The sequence below is a fragment of the Anoplopoma fimbria genome, chromosome 23 (assembly GCF_027596085.1).
Source record: "Anoplopoma fimbria isolate UVic2021 breed Golden Eagle Sablefish chromosome 23, Afim_UVic_2022, whole genome shotgun sequence".
In the NCBI taxonomy this organism is placed as follows: Eukaryota; Metazoa; Chordata; class Actinopteri; order Perciformes; family Anoplopomatidae; genus Anoplopoma; species Anoplopoma fimbria.
In genome coordinates this window covers 7,678,194-7,690,697 of record NC_072471.1, presented here as the reverse complement: position 1 = coordinate 7,690,697, position 12,504 = coordinate 7,678,194, and the positions used below count along the sequence as shown (strand labels likewise).

General features: G+C 38.3%; 2 protein-coding genes across 5 annotated transcripts in view; one reads left to right on the top strand and one right to left on the bottom strand.

The window, feature by feature from the left end:
• The window catches only part of si:dkey-97m3.1 (fatty acyl-CoA reductase 1), a 48,887-nt gene extending 45,605 nt beyond the window's left edge, over positions 1-3,282 (top strand). For all 4 annotated transcript variants that reach the window (XM_054624953.1, XM_054624954.1, XM_054624952.1 and 1 more), the window contains one exon: positions 165-3,282. In XM_054624953.1, coding sequence (XP_054480928.1) covers positions 165-327 — 163 coding nt within the window. In that variant the 3' untranslated portion in view covers positions 328-3,282. The remainder of the gene's footprint in view (positions 1-164) is intronic.
• A 630-nt stretch (positions 3,283-3,912) lies between these two features.
• On the bottom strand, positions 3,913-10,821 carry LOC129112736 (endoplasmic reticulum-Golgi intermediate compartment protein 2-like). Its single transcript, XM_054624957.1, has 14 exons — positions 10,739-10,821; positions 7,940-8,073; positions 7,749-7,857; positions 7,590-7,636; positions 7,428-7,495; positions 7,257-7,297; positions 6,347-6,452; positions 6,066-6,157; positions 5,811-5,866; positions 5,369-5,467; positions 5,029-5,126; positions 4,762-4,924; positions 4,453-4,532; positions 3,913-4,307 (listed from the first exon to the last, which is right to left on the bottom strand). The coding sequence occupies exons 2-14, from the start codon at positions 8,043-8,045 to the stop codon at positions 4,227-4,229; spliced, it is 1,146 nt and encodes a 381-aa protein (XP_054480932.1). The 5' UTR covers positions 8,046-8,073; positions 10,739-10,821; the 3' UTR covers positions 3,913-4,226.
• Positions 10,822-12,504: the final 1,683 nt, after the last annotated feature.

Sequence of the window (12,504 nt, the reverse complement as noted above, 5' to 3'; positions counted from 1 at the left end):
CTGGAGAAAATGCAAATTCACAGTAAGAGCAAAATCATTGTATTCATAAACTGCGTGATTGCATGTACATCTTCATGCTATGTTTAATGCTTTATAATCATCTCTGTGTTTCTAAAAAAGGCCTTATGTTATATCCCCTCTCATTCCTCCTCTCACTTTCCCAGACTGAGGAACATCCGCTACACCTTCAACACCCTGTTGGTCGTCTTCATCTGGAGGGTGTTTATCGCTCGCTCCCAGATGGCCAGAAACATCTGGTATTTTGTGGTCAGCCTCTGTTTCAAGTTCCTCTCTTACTTCCGTGCATCCAGCACCATAACCAACTGAGTCTTCCTCCAGGCATCAAACCAGAGACAGCAGCTGTCACCGTGAGCTGTCAGCAGGATGAAACATCTGAGACTCTGACTGTCCACAAAGGACACTCTAAATCCTCCTTTATGTGCGGATTAGCTGGGGGCTCTCCACAGGTGGGAGGCTGCAGTTGTGTGAAGCACTCAGAGGAAAGAAAAGAGGTCTTCTAGCCATGAATCATTTGTTTAGTTTTGAAATCTCTCATCATTACCTGCACTGTTCAGTCAACAGACCCCGTCCAAAACACACGTCGTCATTCATTTTTCTACCTACGTTTTTCTTCTCAACGTGGCCAATTATATATGCAACAAAAAGCCTTTTGTGTGACTTCCATTTTCTTTTCCACATCATCGTTTCCATCCTTTTGAATCTCGGTACATTGCCTTGCCTTGTGATTATTTTTTTTCATACTTGAAATACGGCAGTGCTTCACTAGAGGACGATTTCTATAAGATTATTTTGTTTCTCTGTTTTCTACTGTGGGGATATCCAACTCCTCTCTTTAATACGCAGATGATTTGGCTGTCTGTTTGTCTTGCATTACGTGTATCTACTGCCTTTTTAAGATTACACCCAAAAAATAACTGGTTATCTGTCTCAAGGCCATTCCACAGATTGAGATTAGTATTAAAGCTAAATTCTGACCACACAAGACAACAGTATCACTACTTATACGGAAACATACAGATCTGCCATCTCTCCTGCTGAAGAGGTTGTCACCTAATTAATATCACAAACAATAATGTCGGTATGTCTTTGAACATAAACCTTGTTTGTTTGAATGCTCATCCACTTTTTGCCTGTTTGTACAGCAGTTTGTACTGGAACTAAGTTTACTACTTTTACATCTTTATACTTGCGTCAAAGGCTAGTCTGATACATGTGGTAGACCTTGGCTGTGTATTATATATAAATAAGGGTACATCAGAGTTATGTTTATTTGTATAGCCCCAGTTTCACATACTGTACAATGTCTCGCAAAAGTTCCCAACCAAGCCCCAGTTTTCTAAGAAGACAAACTCCCCCAGAACCTCAAAAGGCATTCACCTGGGGGAGAAATAGGAGCCATAGGTTGCAAAAAAATTACAAATTAAAATAACTTGTAGCAGTTGGACATGCCAAATACAACAATGGGATCTAAAAGGTCCAATGCTAATGTTGTAAAATCCAAAATAAAGAAGTCCTGTTCTATATTAGTGATGTCAAATAGCCAAGATTGTAGGTCCATGAGGTTGGGGGACCAAGCTTGAAGCATGCAATTTAGTGGATTAGTGATTTGGGTCACTTGAACGATGGAGAAGACCCAGCCCCAGTGTGTGCCTCTCATGTATTAGAGCTTGAGTCCCAGTGGTAACCAACAGTTTCTCCATAAAAAAATATTGCATCCACTGTATGAAAAACATTTTAAACCCATGTTGTAACTCTGTTTCCTTTGTCATCTGGATAAGAAGGCATAAAAAGGGTCTAGGAAACAGAGTTGCAGAAATACCGAGGGCATTAAATGTTGTTGAACATTAGTCTGGGTTTTTCAAACATCTTTTAGTCATTTTTATCTAAGAAATAGATGGGTACGGCTGTGACTCAAATGTAATGCTAATACATGAGGCACAAACTTGGAGCAGGGGGAGAACCAGCTCTTCTGAAAAATGGCAGCAGCAGGGAAGGAGCCATCAGGGCACCCAGCAGATAGCAGCCGTCTGTTCGTAAAGAAATGTGAAGATGGCACTATCGACTTAAGATTTGTCTTCGTTCTTGAGGCAGGCCTCTGGAACAGAAGTGGTCATTAGGTTTTTTAAATATGGCTGAGAAAGAAAGAAAATCACCCCTAGTGTGAGTAAGAAGATTTTTTCTTTTTTTATTAAACTGAGAAAAGAGCATTTAAGCCTCATTTAAATGTAAGATTTTTAAAACTGCTTTTACAGCTAGTAAACAGGACAGCGCATAGAGCAATCATTACAATTTATTAAAATGTTAATTGGAGTGTCATTTGCATAAGAGCGAATAAATTCATACTGCAGCTAATTCTGCTGAAACAGAATACTATTATGAAAAGTAGTGGACCAAGTACGGAGCCTTGAGGTTCGCCAAACCTTACCTGATGGGGAGATGGACTTCTATTTCTAAGCAAGACACACTGTGACCTATATGTTAGTCTGGACCTAAATCACAAAAGTGCTAGGTTATAAAAGAGGGATTTAAAGCCCTCCTGGTATGACGTAATTTACCCCAGTTTGAAAGATCTGTAAATAGTTGAACTACATATTATTCTTATAGACTACCAAAAATTGTATTTGACTGTTGATCTTTGCTTGGTGAGTTTCTTCACAGGATTCCACCACAGAGCTTCCCGCAGAGTTTACCAAAAGTGTTAAGTGTGACAGGCAAGTCTGATTTTTACTAAACAAATGAGAAAACTGTGTACAGTATTGTATGTGGCTTGACCCTTGACAGAATACAAATACATAACAGTTATGAGCCTATATGGGAGAAAAAGGGACAGAACTAAATAAATGTTTATGCAAAGCCCATATTTGTGGTGTTCTCGTGGTAAATGTCCTCCTAATTGCAGAGGGGGATAATGAACCAAAATGTGTGCAGTTGTACGAGGCCTGTATGATGAAGTTGTTTTGTCAGTAATTGTTATGGTGTTGTTAAACGGTTTTGTTCTTCCGTATATGGGTTTTACAACAAAGTGCTGTCTTTGCTGCAGAGCTCTGTTGGAACAGGAAACCCCGGGCTGGAGCTACTGTTACTGTACCTGACAAACAACAGCAGCACGTAACCAATGACTTTATCTTTCTGGTGTCATTTACAAAATGTTTCAACAACTTTATGCCCTGTTCTGACAACACTTCATTCAATGTCTGCTTGACAAAACTGAAATAAACTAGAGGCGCAAAGCGAAAGTTTGCTGCAGTCTATGAAAATGTACTTATACTTCTGCATGTAGTTTCTTCACAAATCAAGTTTTATTTTAAATTGCTGGTATAAAGCAGCCAAGGGGAGAAAAATGAAAAGAAAGAGCATATTTCTTGAACTCATGGAGTTTGTAAAGCATGGGCATTAACCATGCAGACAGGCTCTAACAAAAGATGCTGTCTAGTTGAATTGTGGGAGATGTAGGATCCAGGGTTTTTGGAACTTAATTATACCCGGGCCTAAAAGTTATGATGTATTTGTCTCTGCTGCTTTTACTTATAAACACATTTCTCTTTCGAAAGTCCCCAAATGCTAGTACAATACTAGATCATTAGATTACCCTTTAAAACGTAATGCAGTGCTGGAGTTTTATGGTACTCTTCAACTGTGGTAGTGTCTTCCTTTGAAATGACTGAACCTTGATCTGTGACGCACAAAATGTGTGAACCCAAAGTCGATGTGGATAAATCAAAGCAAGTGACCATTACTAAATTAATGCTGTCATCCCTTTTATACGTGACTAGCTTAATTTACTGTTTAAGACCATCCCCATCTTTTTGTGACTTCAAAGAAGGTTTAAATGTTTTTCATACATTCATCTTTTGGTTGATGTTTTTTTTTAATTTTATTTGTAGATCCTTACATTTTATTGCAGTCGAAATGACAACAAATCCGTATAATGTGCTATTACGGCAAATGTAACATAAAGCCCACAACATTTCTAAAGAAACAAACCCCATCACAGAAAGGAAATAATGTTTAAAAACACAAGTATGCTGCTTTTGTAGTAGTACAATGTAGTATAAGCACATCTAACTGATGTGAACTTTACTATTTTTCAAGTAGACACCACAGTGTTTAACAGGCAGCTTTACCTTTTTTCAGTAGAAAAACACATTTTCATGACACACTGACGACGTTTGACGATGGCCAAAAGCCTGGTCACCGAAAAACAGCTACTCCTGAGGGACGTCGTCAGCCAACAAAGGAGTCTGGTGATTGTTCAGATTGTTCATCTGGTTGTGTAGCTGCACATCCTAGAATAGATCCAGTACAGCGAGTCTATTAGAGCTGCTTAATGGGGAAGTTAACTGCTTTAATACAGACAGAGAAATAATTCCTTCTTATGCTACAGAAATGGAGCACGAGGAAACCTGTATTTTTGATGTGGTAAATTCTCACTTCTCTGGGCCTGTAGACTCCAAGTTTCAGGCGACAGCAGATAACATCAAAACAGAAGCCAACAAGCCCATGGAGCATGCCTTTAAGAGAGGAACACACAGAAAAATAAATTGATGAATTCACACAAATTAAAAAAATACCACATTTTAAGTCAACACTAGATTGACATTAGACACTCTGCAGCAAATTTAGTTGTTGAATTTAAAAGTCCACTAGCCCCATATACATTACTTATGTTTTGGTGTCAATCTGCACTGTCCCTGTCAAAATAAGAAATATATAACTGATTGCAGGTGAGACCAGACTTGCCTGTCGTGGAGAATATACCGCCGATAATGCCGCACAGACGCACCAGGAACTGCCACAGCGGCATATGCTGCTCGCTGACCGTCACCATCAGAGAGCTGGTGTCGTACTTGACAAAGATGCCTGAAACGCCGTGACTGCCGGCTGCATGGTTTATCGTCCGCTCCTTGGGAAAAGACAGCATGGTGGTTAGTGTTATCTCAGGTTTTTCTGAAGCGCTTCATCCTCTGTCCTTCCCTCCCTTTTGGGCGCTATTTGCTTTGAACTCACCCGCTCAGTCACAGAAAACTGGTGTGTGTCTGCAGATATTTTGTATGTGTTCAGTCTGGTTGGAACCACTGTGATGAAGTACTGGAACATCTGGTTATCTGTAATAAAACAGAATAATGAGTGCAAAATCATAAAAATTTAACAACAATTTCAAGAAGAAAAATTATACTGAAGAAACTCAATGAAACTAACCAACCCATAGTGGACCTCTTTCCAGTTATACCTAGTTAGCAGTGATCATCCGAGGTGAGCTAAGGACAGTTAATCTCTCACTGTATCATTAATTCTGCAATCATATGTTTTATCCTCTCCTGTCTCTTGAAACATAGCAGTAACTTACTGTTAAAGGTGATTTTCTCTGTGCCGTCCAGAGGATTGATGATGCCCAGCACCTCCTCCCCAAAAGATAAATGGTCTATTCGATGGGAGAAGTTGTACGCTGTGATGCAAAGATAAAAGGTAGCTCAGGTTCAATGAAGGCTGTGGAGAATCACTGAACAAGCTCTGAGGGAACCTGCATACAGTTTCTGTTTCAAGTTTGTCTACAGATCAGTCATTAAGAAACAATTAACAGTGTGAGTGTGATTACTAATAACATATCTAAAAATGTTACATTAAACAGTATCATTGATGTGAATAATAGGCTTTCATATTCAGTAAATGCCCTGAGGAAGATGTATATTTTTTTGTATTCAGCAGTCATAGGTTTTTTGCAGCATGAGCAAATAAGGAAAAAGCCAAATAAAGCATATGCAAGTATAATTACAAAAACAGTTACATACTCTCGTGGCTCACAAAAGCTGCAATGTGGGCATGACCCTGAGGATGGTGAATGGGTCTGGAAAGAAGACAAAATAGGTATTAGAAGACTGGAGTCAACAAAAGCTCTATATATTTATGACAGTTTTTACATATTTACATATCGTTATACATATTACATATTTACACAAATTCTACAGCTGGGCCGTAGTAAAGGATTCCTGAATGACCTCTAGTTATATGCAGGCACCTTTTTGACTATTCCTCTATTTTCTTACTTTCCCACAGTGATGTGTAGGTTTCCTGCCACCTTGTTGACGTAGACGTGTCCGTGTATCCTGCAAGCATTGAGCGGCTCTATAGAGGCGACCTCCCACACACACACACACACACACACACACACACACACACACACACACACACACACACACACACACACACACACACACACACACACACAATCATTAAGTGCATACTTTGACAGGCTTTATAATAAATTTGCAGAATATAAGTTTGCCTTTTGTAAGATGAATAAAGAATTTAAGACATTTAATGTAACTGACCGTGGGGGCAGAGCAGTCGGACCTCCTTTGAGAAGAGTTTTGTAAAGGACTTCCTGAAGAGCATGTTCTTCTCTCAGCCTGTTCTGTATGAGCAGCAACGTCCTGGACACAAAAAAAACAAGTTGGCAACATGCAAGAAACGGCTTCACCTGTAGATAAACTACATCTGGAATGTAGAAATGCAACTATTACAGCTTTTGTACATAGTTTTAAAGTTTCAGCTTTTCTTTTTCTGTGCCTGCAAGTTGTATCACCTCAAATAGGCTTCACTTTTGAAGGGATAGTTCAGATTTTTTGAAGTGGGGTTGCATACTTATCCATAGTCAGTGTGGGCATGCACCCAGTTTGGAATATTTTCATCGCTTTGCCTTGCCTTCAGACAGAACTTTCTGACGGGAAACTGAAGCCATTATATCCATGTTTGCTCTATTCCAAGCCACATCCCCCCCGTGTTCTGCAAGGTAAAATTTGTGTTTTTGTCAAAGGAGTCTTTGAAGGCTTTGAAGGCTTTGAAGACAGCATAGATAAAACTCAAGTTCCCCTGCGGAAAGAGCTGTCTTGACAGCAAGGTAAAGCTGTGAAAATATTCAAAATGTAGAATACACCTAATCAGATTTTAGGTAAGCCTATCTTTTAGGTGGCGAATATATGTTGTGTCGCCCCTGTCAACAGCAATACATCGCTTTGTACCTGTGCCCAAAAACGGGAAATGAAAGTAGCTGTTAATAGGGAGGATAGCCTGCCTATGGGTTAAAAAAGTGCCACATTTCAGACTTTTCTGATATAAAACACTTTATTTATCTACATGCTAGCCTTCAATTTAGATAACATCATTTTAAGACACTACAAGACGTACAGACATCCTGTTGTTTCGATATCTCCCTGCAGGATTTCATGACAGCTCACCTTTGCCACAGTCTCTGTTGTGGAGTAAGTTCAAAAATAACCTGAACAAACAGGGAGGTACAAAGAGAAGAAATGAAGCTGTGAAAAACAACATCTCAAAAAGCTCGAAAGAAAAGGACTCTGACGCAGTATTAAACATGACACTTATGTTTGGAGACATGCTTCACTCACAGGTTCGTACTGGAGGCCGCTGGATGTGATCATGGTCTCAGCCAAGTCCAGAATATCTGCTCCAACGTCTGCAATCACAGACATAAAATGCATGCATGCAACTGACACATATTTACATCTATAATGCACTTCGATGAGCAATTAACTACGTGAGATACTCACGCTGGCATTTCATGGCAACTGTAATGTCAATGTTTATCCTCAATTTACTGTAAATGATGAAAAAGAAGACAGAGAATAATATAAGTTTGACAGTAATTGCCTGCCATATACTGTGTATATAAGTATGTTTGTTCTGGGAATGTTTTGTGTGATTAGTACCTGGAAAAATCCTTGTCAACTTCATATTCATACTTCATCCAGGTGTCTCTATAAACAAAGAACTCTAAGATAGCCAGCAGTGCCATGGCACCGAAAGCAATCAGCGACACTGTGGATGAGACAAACGGATTAGTTAACGTTCTGTGACTTTACTGTATTGTCGTCTTTTTGTTTTAAGAGAAGTGACCCACCTGTTCCTCCTGAGGCCGAGGTCTCCACGTAGCTCTCCGACACTTTGGGGAAGGCGTCCAGCTCCCTCACCAAGCTCAGGGCTTTTCTTCTTGAAAGGCGCCTCATCTTCAGGTTCAGGGCTGCTCTCCACCTCCTCCATCACAAAGAAAACAGTTTTCCATTCCACAGAATCCATTAGTGTTACATTCAGGACCCCAGTCTGCAACATTTGGCTTTATAATGGCTTTATTAAGGATGCAAAGGGACATTTTACCAAGGAGAAACACATTAATATCATGCACATATCACCATGTGTCTACGTTCTGCCAATTAGATTTTACTAGTGGATGCAGATCATATTAAAACACACTCTTCATTAGTAACATTCCTGATTTCTTACCAAACACTGTTTCTTAGTGTCTTATCCTATTTACTTTTTCAATAAAAGAATTGATTTTATTTTCATCAGCAATAAAATGATACAATTAAGACTTCATCTCAGATTAATGAAACATGCAGTACTTATTTTTGCATCGCATTTAAAATGTTGTTGTTAAGCTTTGTTGTCTTGGTAAAAACTTTGTTTGTGGAAACATCTTAAAATGAAATATTAATACAATTACATTTGATTGAAAATATACACACGTGGACAAAATTGTTGGTACCCTTCCGTTAAAGAAAGAAAAACCCACAATGGTCACTGAAATAACTTGAAACTGACAAAAGTAATAATAAATAAAAATTTACTGAAAATGAACTAATGAAAATCAGACATTGCTTTTGAATTGTGGTTCAACAGAATCATTTAAATAATGAAAATGGCCTGGGCAAAAATGATGGTACCCTTAACTTAATATTTTGTTGCACAACCTTTTGAGGCAATCACTGCAATCAAGCGATTTCTGTAACTCTCAATGAGACTTCTGCACCTGTCAACAGGTATTTTGGCCCACTCCTCGTGAGCAAACTGCTCCAGCTGTCTGAGGTTTGAAGGGTGCCTTCTCCAGACTGCATGTTTCAGCTCCTTCCACAGATGTTCAATAGGATTTAGATCAGGGCTCATAGAAGGCCACTTCAGAATAGTAAAATGTTTTGCTCTTAGCCATTCTTGGGTGTTTTTAGCTGTGTGTTTTGGGTCATTATCCTGTTGGAGGACCCATGACCTGCAACTGAGACCAGGCTTTCTGACACTGGGCAGCACATTTCGCTCCAGAATGCCTTGATAGTCTTGAGATTTCATTGTACCCTGCACAGATTCAAGACACCCTGTGCCAGATGCAGCAAAGCAGCCCCAGAACATAACCGAGCCTCCTCCATGTTTCACAGTAGGTACAGTGTTCTTTTCTTTGTATGCTTAATTTTTGCGTCTGTGAACATAGAGCTGATGTGACTTGCCAAAAAGCTCCAGTTTTGTCTCATCTGTCCAAAGGACATTCTCCCAGAAGCTTTGTGGCTTGTCAATATGCATTTTGGCAAATTCCAGTATCGCTTTTTTATGATTTGCTTTCAACAGTGGTGTCCTCCTCGGTCGTCTTCCATGAAGTCCACTTTGGCTCAAACAGCGACGGATGGTGCAATCTGACACTGATGGACCTTGACCTTGGAGTTCACCTCTAATCTCTTTGGAAGTTGTTCTGGGCTCTTTGGTTACCATTCGTATTATCCATCTCTTCATTTTGTCATCAATTTTCCTCTTGCGGCCACGCCCAGGGAGGTTGGCTACAGTCCCGTGGACCTTAAACTTCTCAATATGTGCAACTGTAGTCACAGGAACATCAAGCTGCTTGGAGATGGTCTTATAGCCTTTACCTTTAACATGCTTGTCTATAATTTTCTTTCTAATCTCCTGAGACAACTCTCTCCTTAGCTTTCTGTGGTCCATGTTCAGTGTGGTACACACCATGATACCAAACAGCACAGTGACTACTTTTCACCCTTTAAATAGGCAGACTGACTGATTATAAGTTTGAAGACACCTGTGATGCTAATTAGAGGACACACCTTAGTTTAACATGTCCCTATGGTCAAATTATTTTCAATCTTTTCTAGGGGTACCATCATTTTTGTCCAGGCCATTTTCATTAGTTTTTGTTTTTTTTAAATGATTCTGTTGAACCACAATTCAAAAGCAATGTCTGATTTTCAGTACTTTTTTTATTAATTATTACTTTTGTCAGTTTCAAGTTATTTCAGTGACCATTGTGGGTTTTTCCACGTGTGTATATTTGTATCTCCTCTGTTGTTTTCTTTAAATCATTTTTTTTAAAAACGTTATATTTATGTTCATTAAAATATGTGATAATCAAATACATGAGGTTGTCAATAATAATACATTGTAATATTAAAATCGCACCCATGTCATACTAATGACTTTCACACACTATTAAAAAAAAAAGAAAAAGAAACAACCGAGCAAATATTGTTGGATTAGATTATATAATAATATAATAATATTTCATACAATCAACACAAAAACACCACAACAAATGCCCCTATAACATACTAATACCCTTTACACACACACACACACACACACACACACACACACACACACACACACACACACACACACACACACACATATATATATATATAAAAACATGCAATACTGCAGCTTAAAGATAGACGAATAAAAAGAAGAAATGTTAAGGTTTCTATACAGTCAATACTGGGATGGATATTCTGCAAAGTCCCAAAGAGTATTATATAACAGTAGAGATATGTTATGAAGTAAAGAGATCTACTCTCAATAAAGCAGATCAGCTTTACCAACACAATTTATTTATATATATATATATTTATTTATTTTTTCATCTTACCTCTTTTATCATCTGATTAGATGTTAAACCGCGGTACAGGATCCCTGCACGCCATAGTCAATAAGTTATCGCTGCTGTTTGAATGATATTTTAATGTTAGTGCAGCATGACACATCCATACAGGGGGCGGACACGCGTCTTCCTTGTTTGGGTGAAGCGCGACGTCAGTGAGTGCGTAGCGTGCGCCGTGAACGCGCACAGAGCAATTGCGCTATTCTGTCAGGAGGTGGCGACTTTATACTGAAACTAATGCCCCTTTTTGTAGAAGGATGTAAATAAAATAAAATAAAATAAAATAATACAATACAATGCAATGTGATATAAAATAATACAATGCAATGTGATATAATATAATATAATATAATATAATATAATATAATATAATATAATATAATATAATATAATATAATATAATATAATATAATATAATATAATATAATATAATATAATATAATATAATAGAAAATTGGGTTCAAACTATATTCCATACACAACACAATCACATTACAATCCATACTTAATATTTGAAAAAATATAAACTTCTATAGCAATGATTTCTGACGTTTAGCCAATGATGGAAATACCAAAGTACATTTATTCAAGTTCTGTTGAATTTTCTGATACTTGTACTTTTCTTGAGTATTTCCTATCGATGCTAGTTTATACTGCACTGCATGTATTCTATAATATATATACGCCTTTATTTTGTGCTTATACTATTGTAGTTTTTTGTTTTTAATGCAGGACTTTTAGTTTTGCAGAGTATTTTTATACTGTGGTATTGCTAAGAGCTAAATTATTCTTCCATCACAGACTTGTCAATGTCTAATCAACACACATTTTAAGTTTAGAAAAGTTTACGTAATGCAGTCAGATGATTTGGTAAGGGGTTCCGTTTTGAAACAACCTGACTGATTACAATTAATAACAGCCAACAGGAAGGGTGTTGGTTTTTTTAGTTTTCAAGATGTATATTCATAGTCTTGGTTTGCAAAGAAACCCAAAACAACCATAGCAAGAGTCTGTTGAGATGATTTACAGCTTATGTTCACTTTCCATATCTTGATGTAAAGTGCAGCCTGTTTTCTTCCTTCCTTAATTAGATGTTGTAGTTTTATATGTATTACACTTTGTCATGTGCAACGTGGTTTAATTTCGTGTCATTCATTCATTTACCAATCAAATGATGTAATACAAGTAGCAGAAAGGCACTGATGAAGTTTAAAACTGAAACTGTTTTTTAGGTGGATTAAACTGGCTTGAATCACTGGCTTGTTAACAGTTAGTGTTGACAGGATTCATGTAAGAACTGGAGAAGTTGTCTTCATCTATTCATCAGCAGTCACACTAACACTTCTTAAGAAGCACTGACCTCCATTTACAAGGGGTAATAAACTTCCAGGAGGAGTGTTTACAGGCATGTGGTGGATCTGCACACCAGACATGACGTTTCACAGCACTGACAAGAGAGAAAACCTATTGTGATAATGATCTATTACAAACAACTGGTGCAGGCTGCTACAGTATTATCAGCCTGAGCACAAAGGGGGAGATGTTTACATCTTGGTGCATGACGAGAATGCACCAAAGAAAAGAAAAACATTTCAGGTCTGCAGATGAACTGGCTGAATCACATGTGTCGTCTGTGCAGCGAGAGCTCATGAGTCTCTGCATGCACCAGGCCTGCTTGCCTATGCAGAGCAGCACAGATGGGCGTGTTGGGGGATGGGTGCTGTCAGCTCACAGATCAAGCTGTGGGTCGGTGG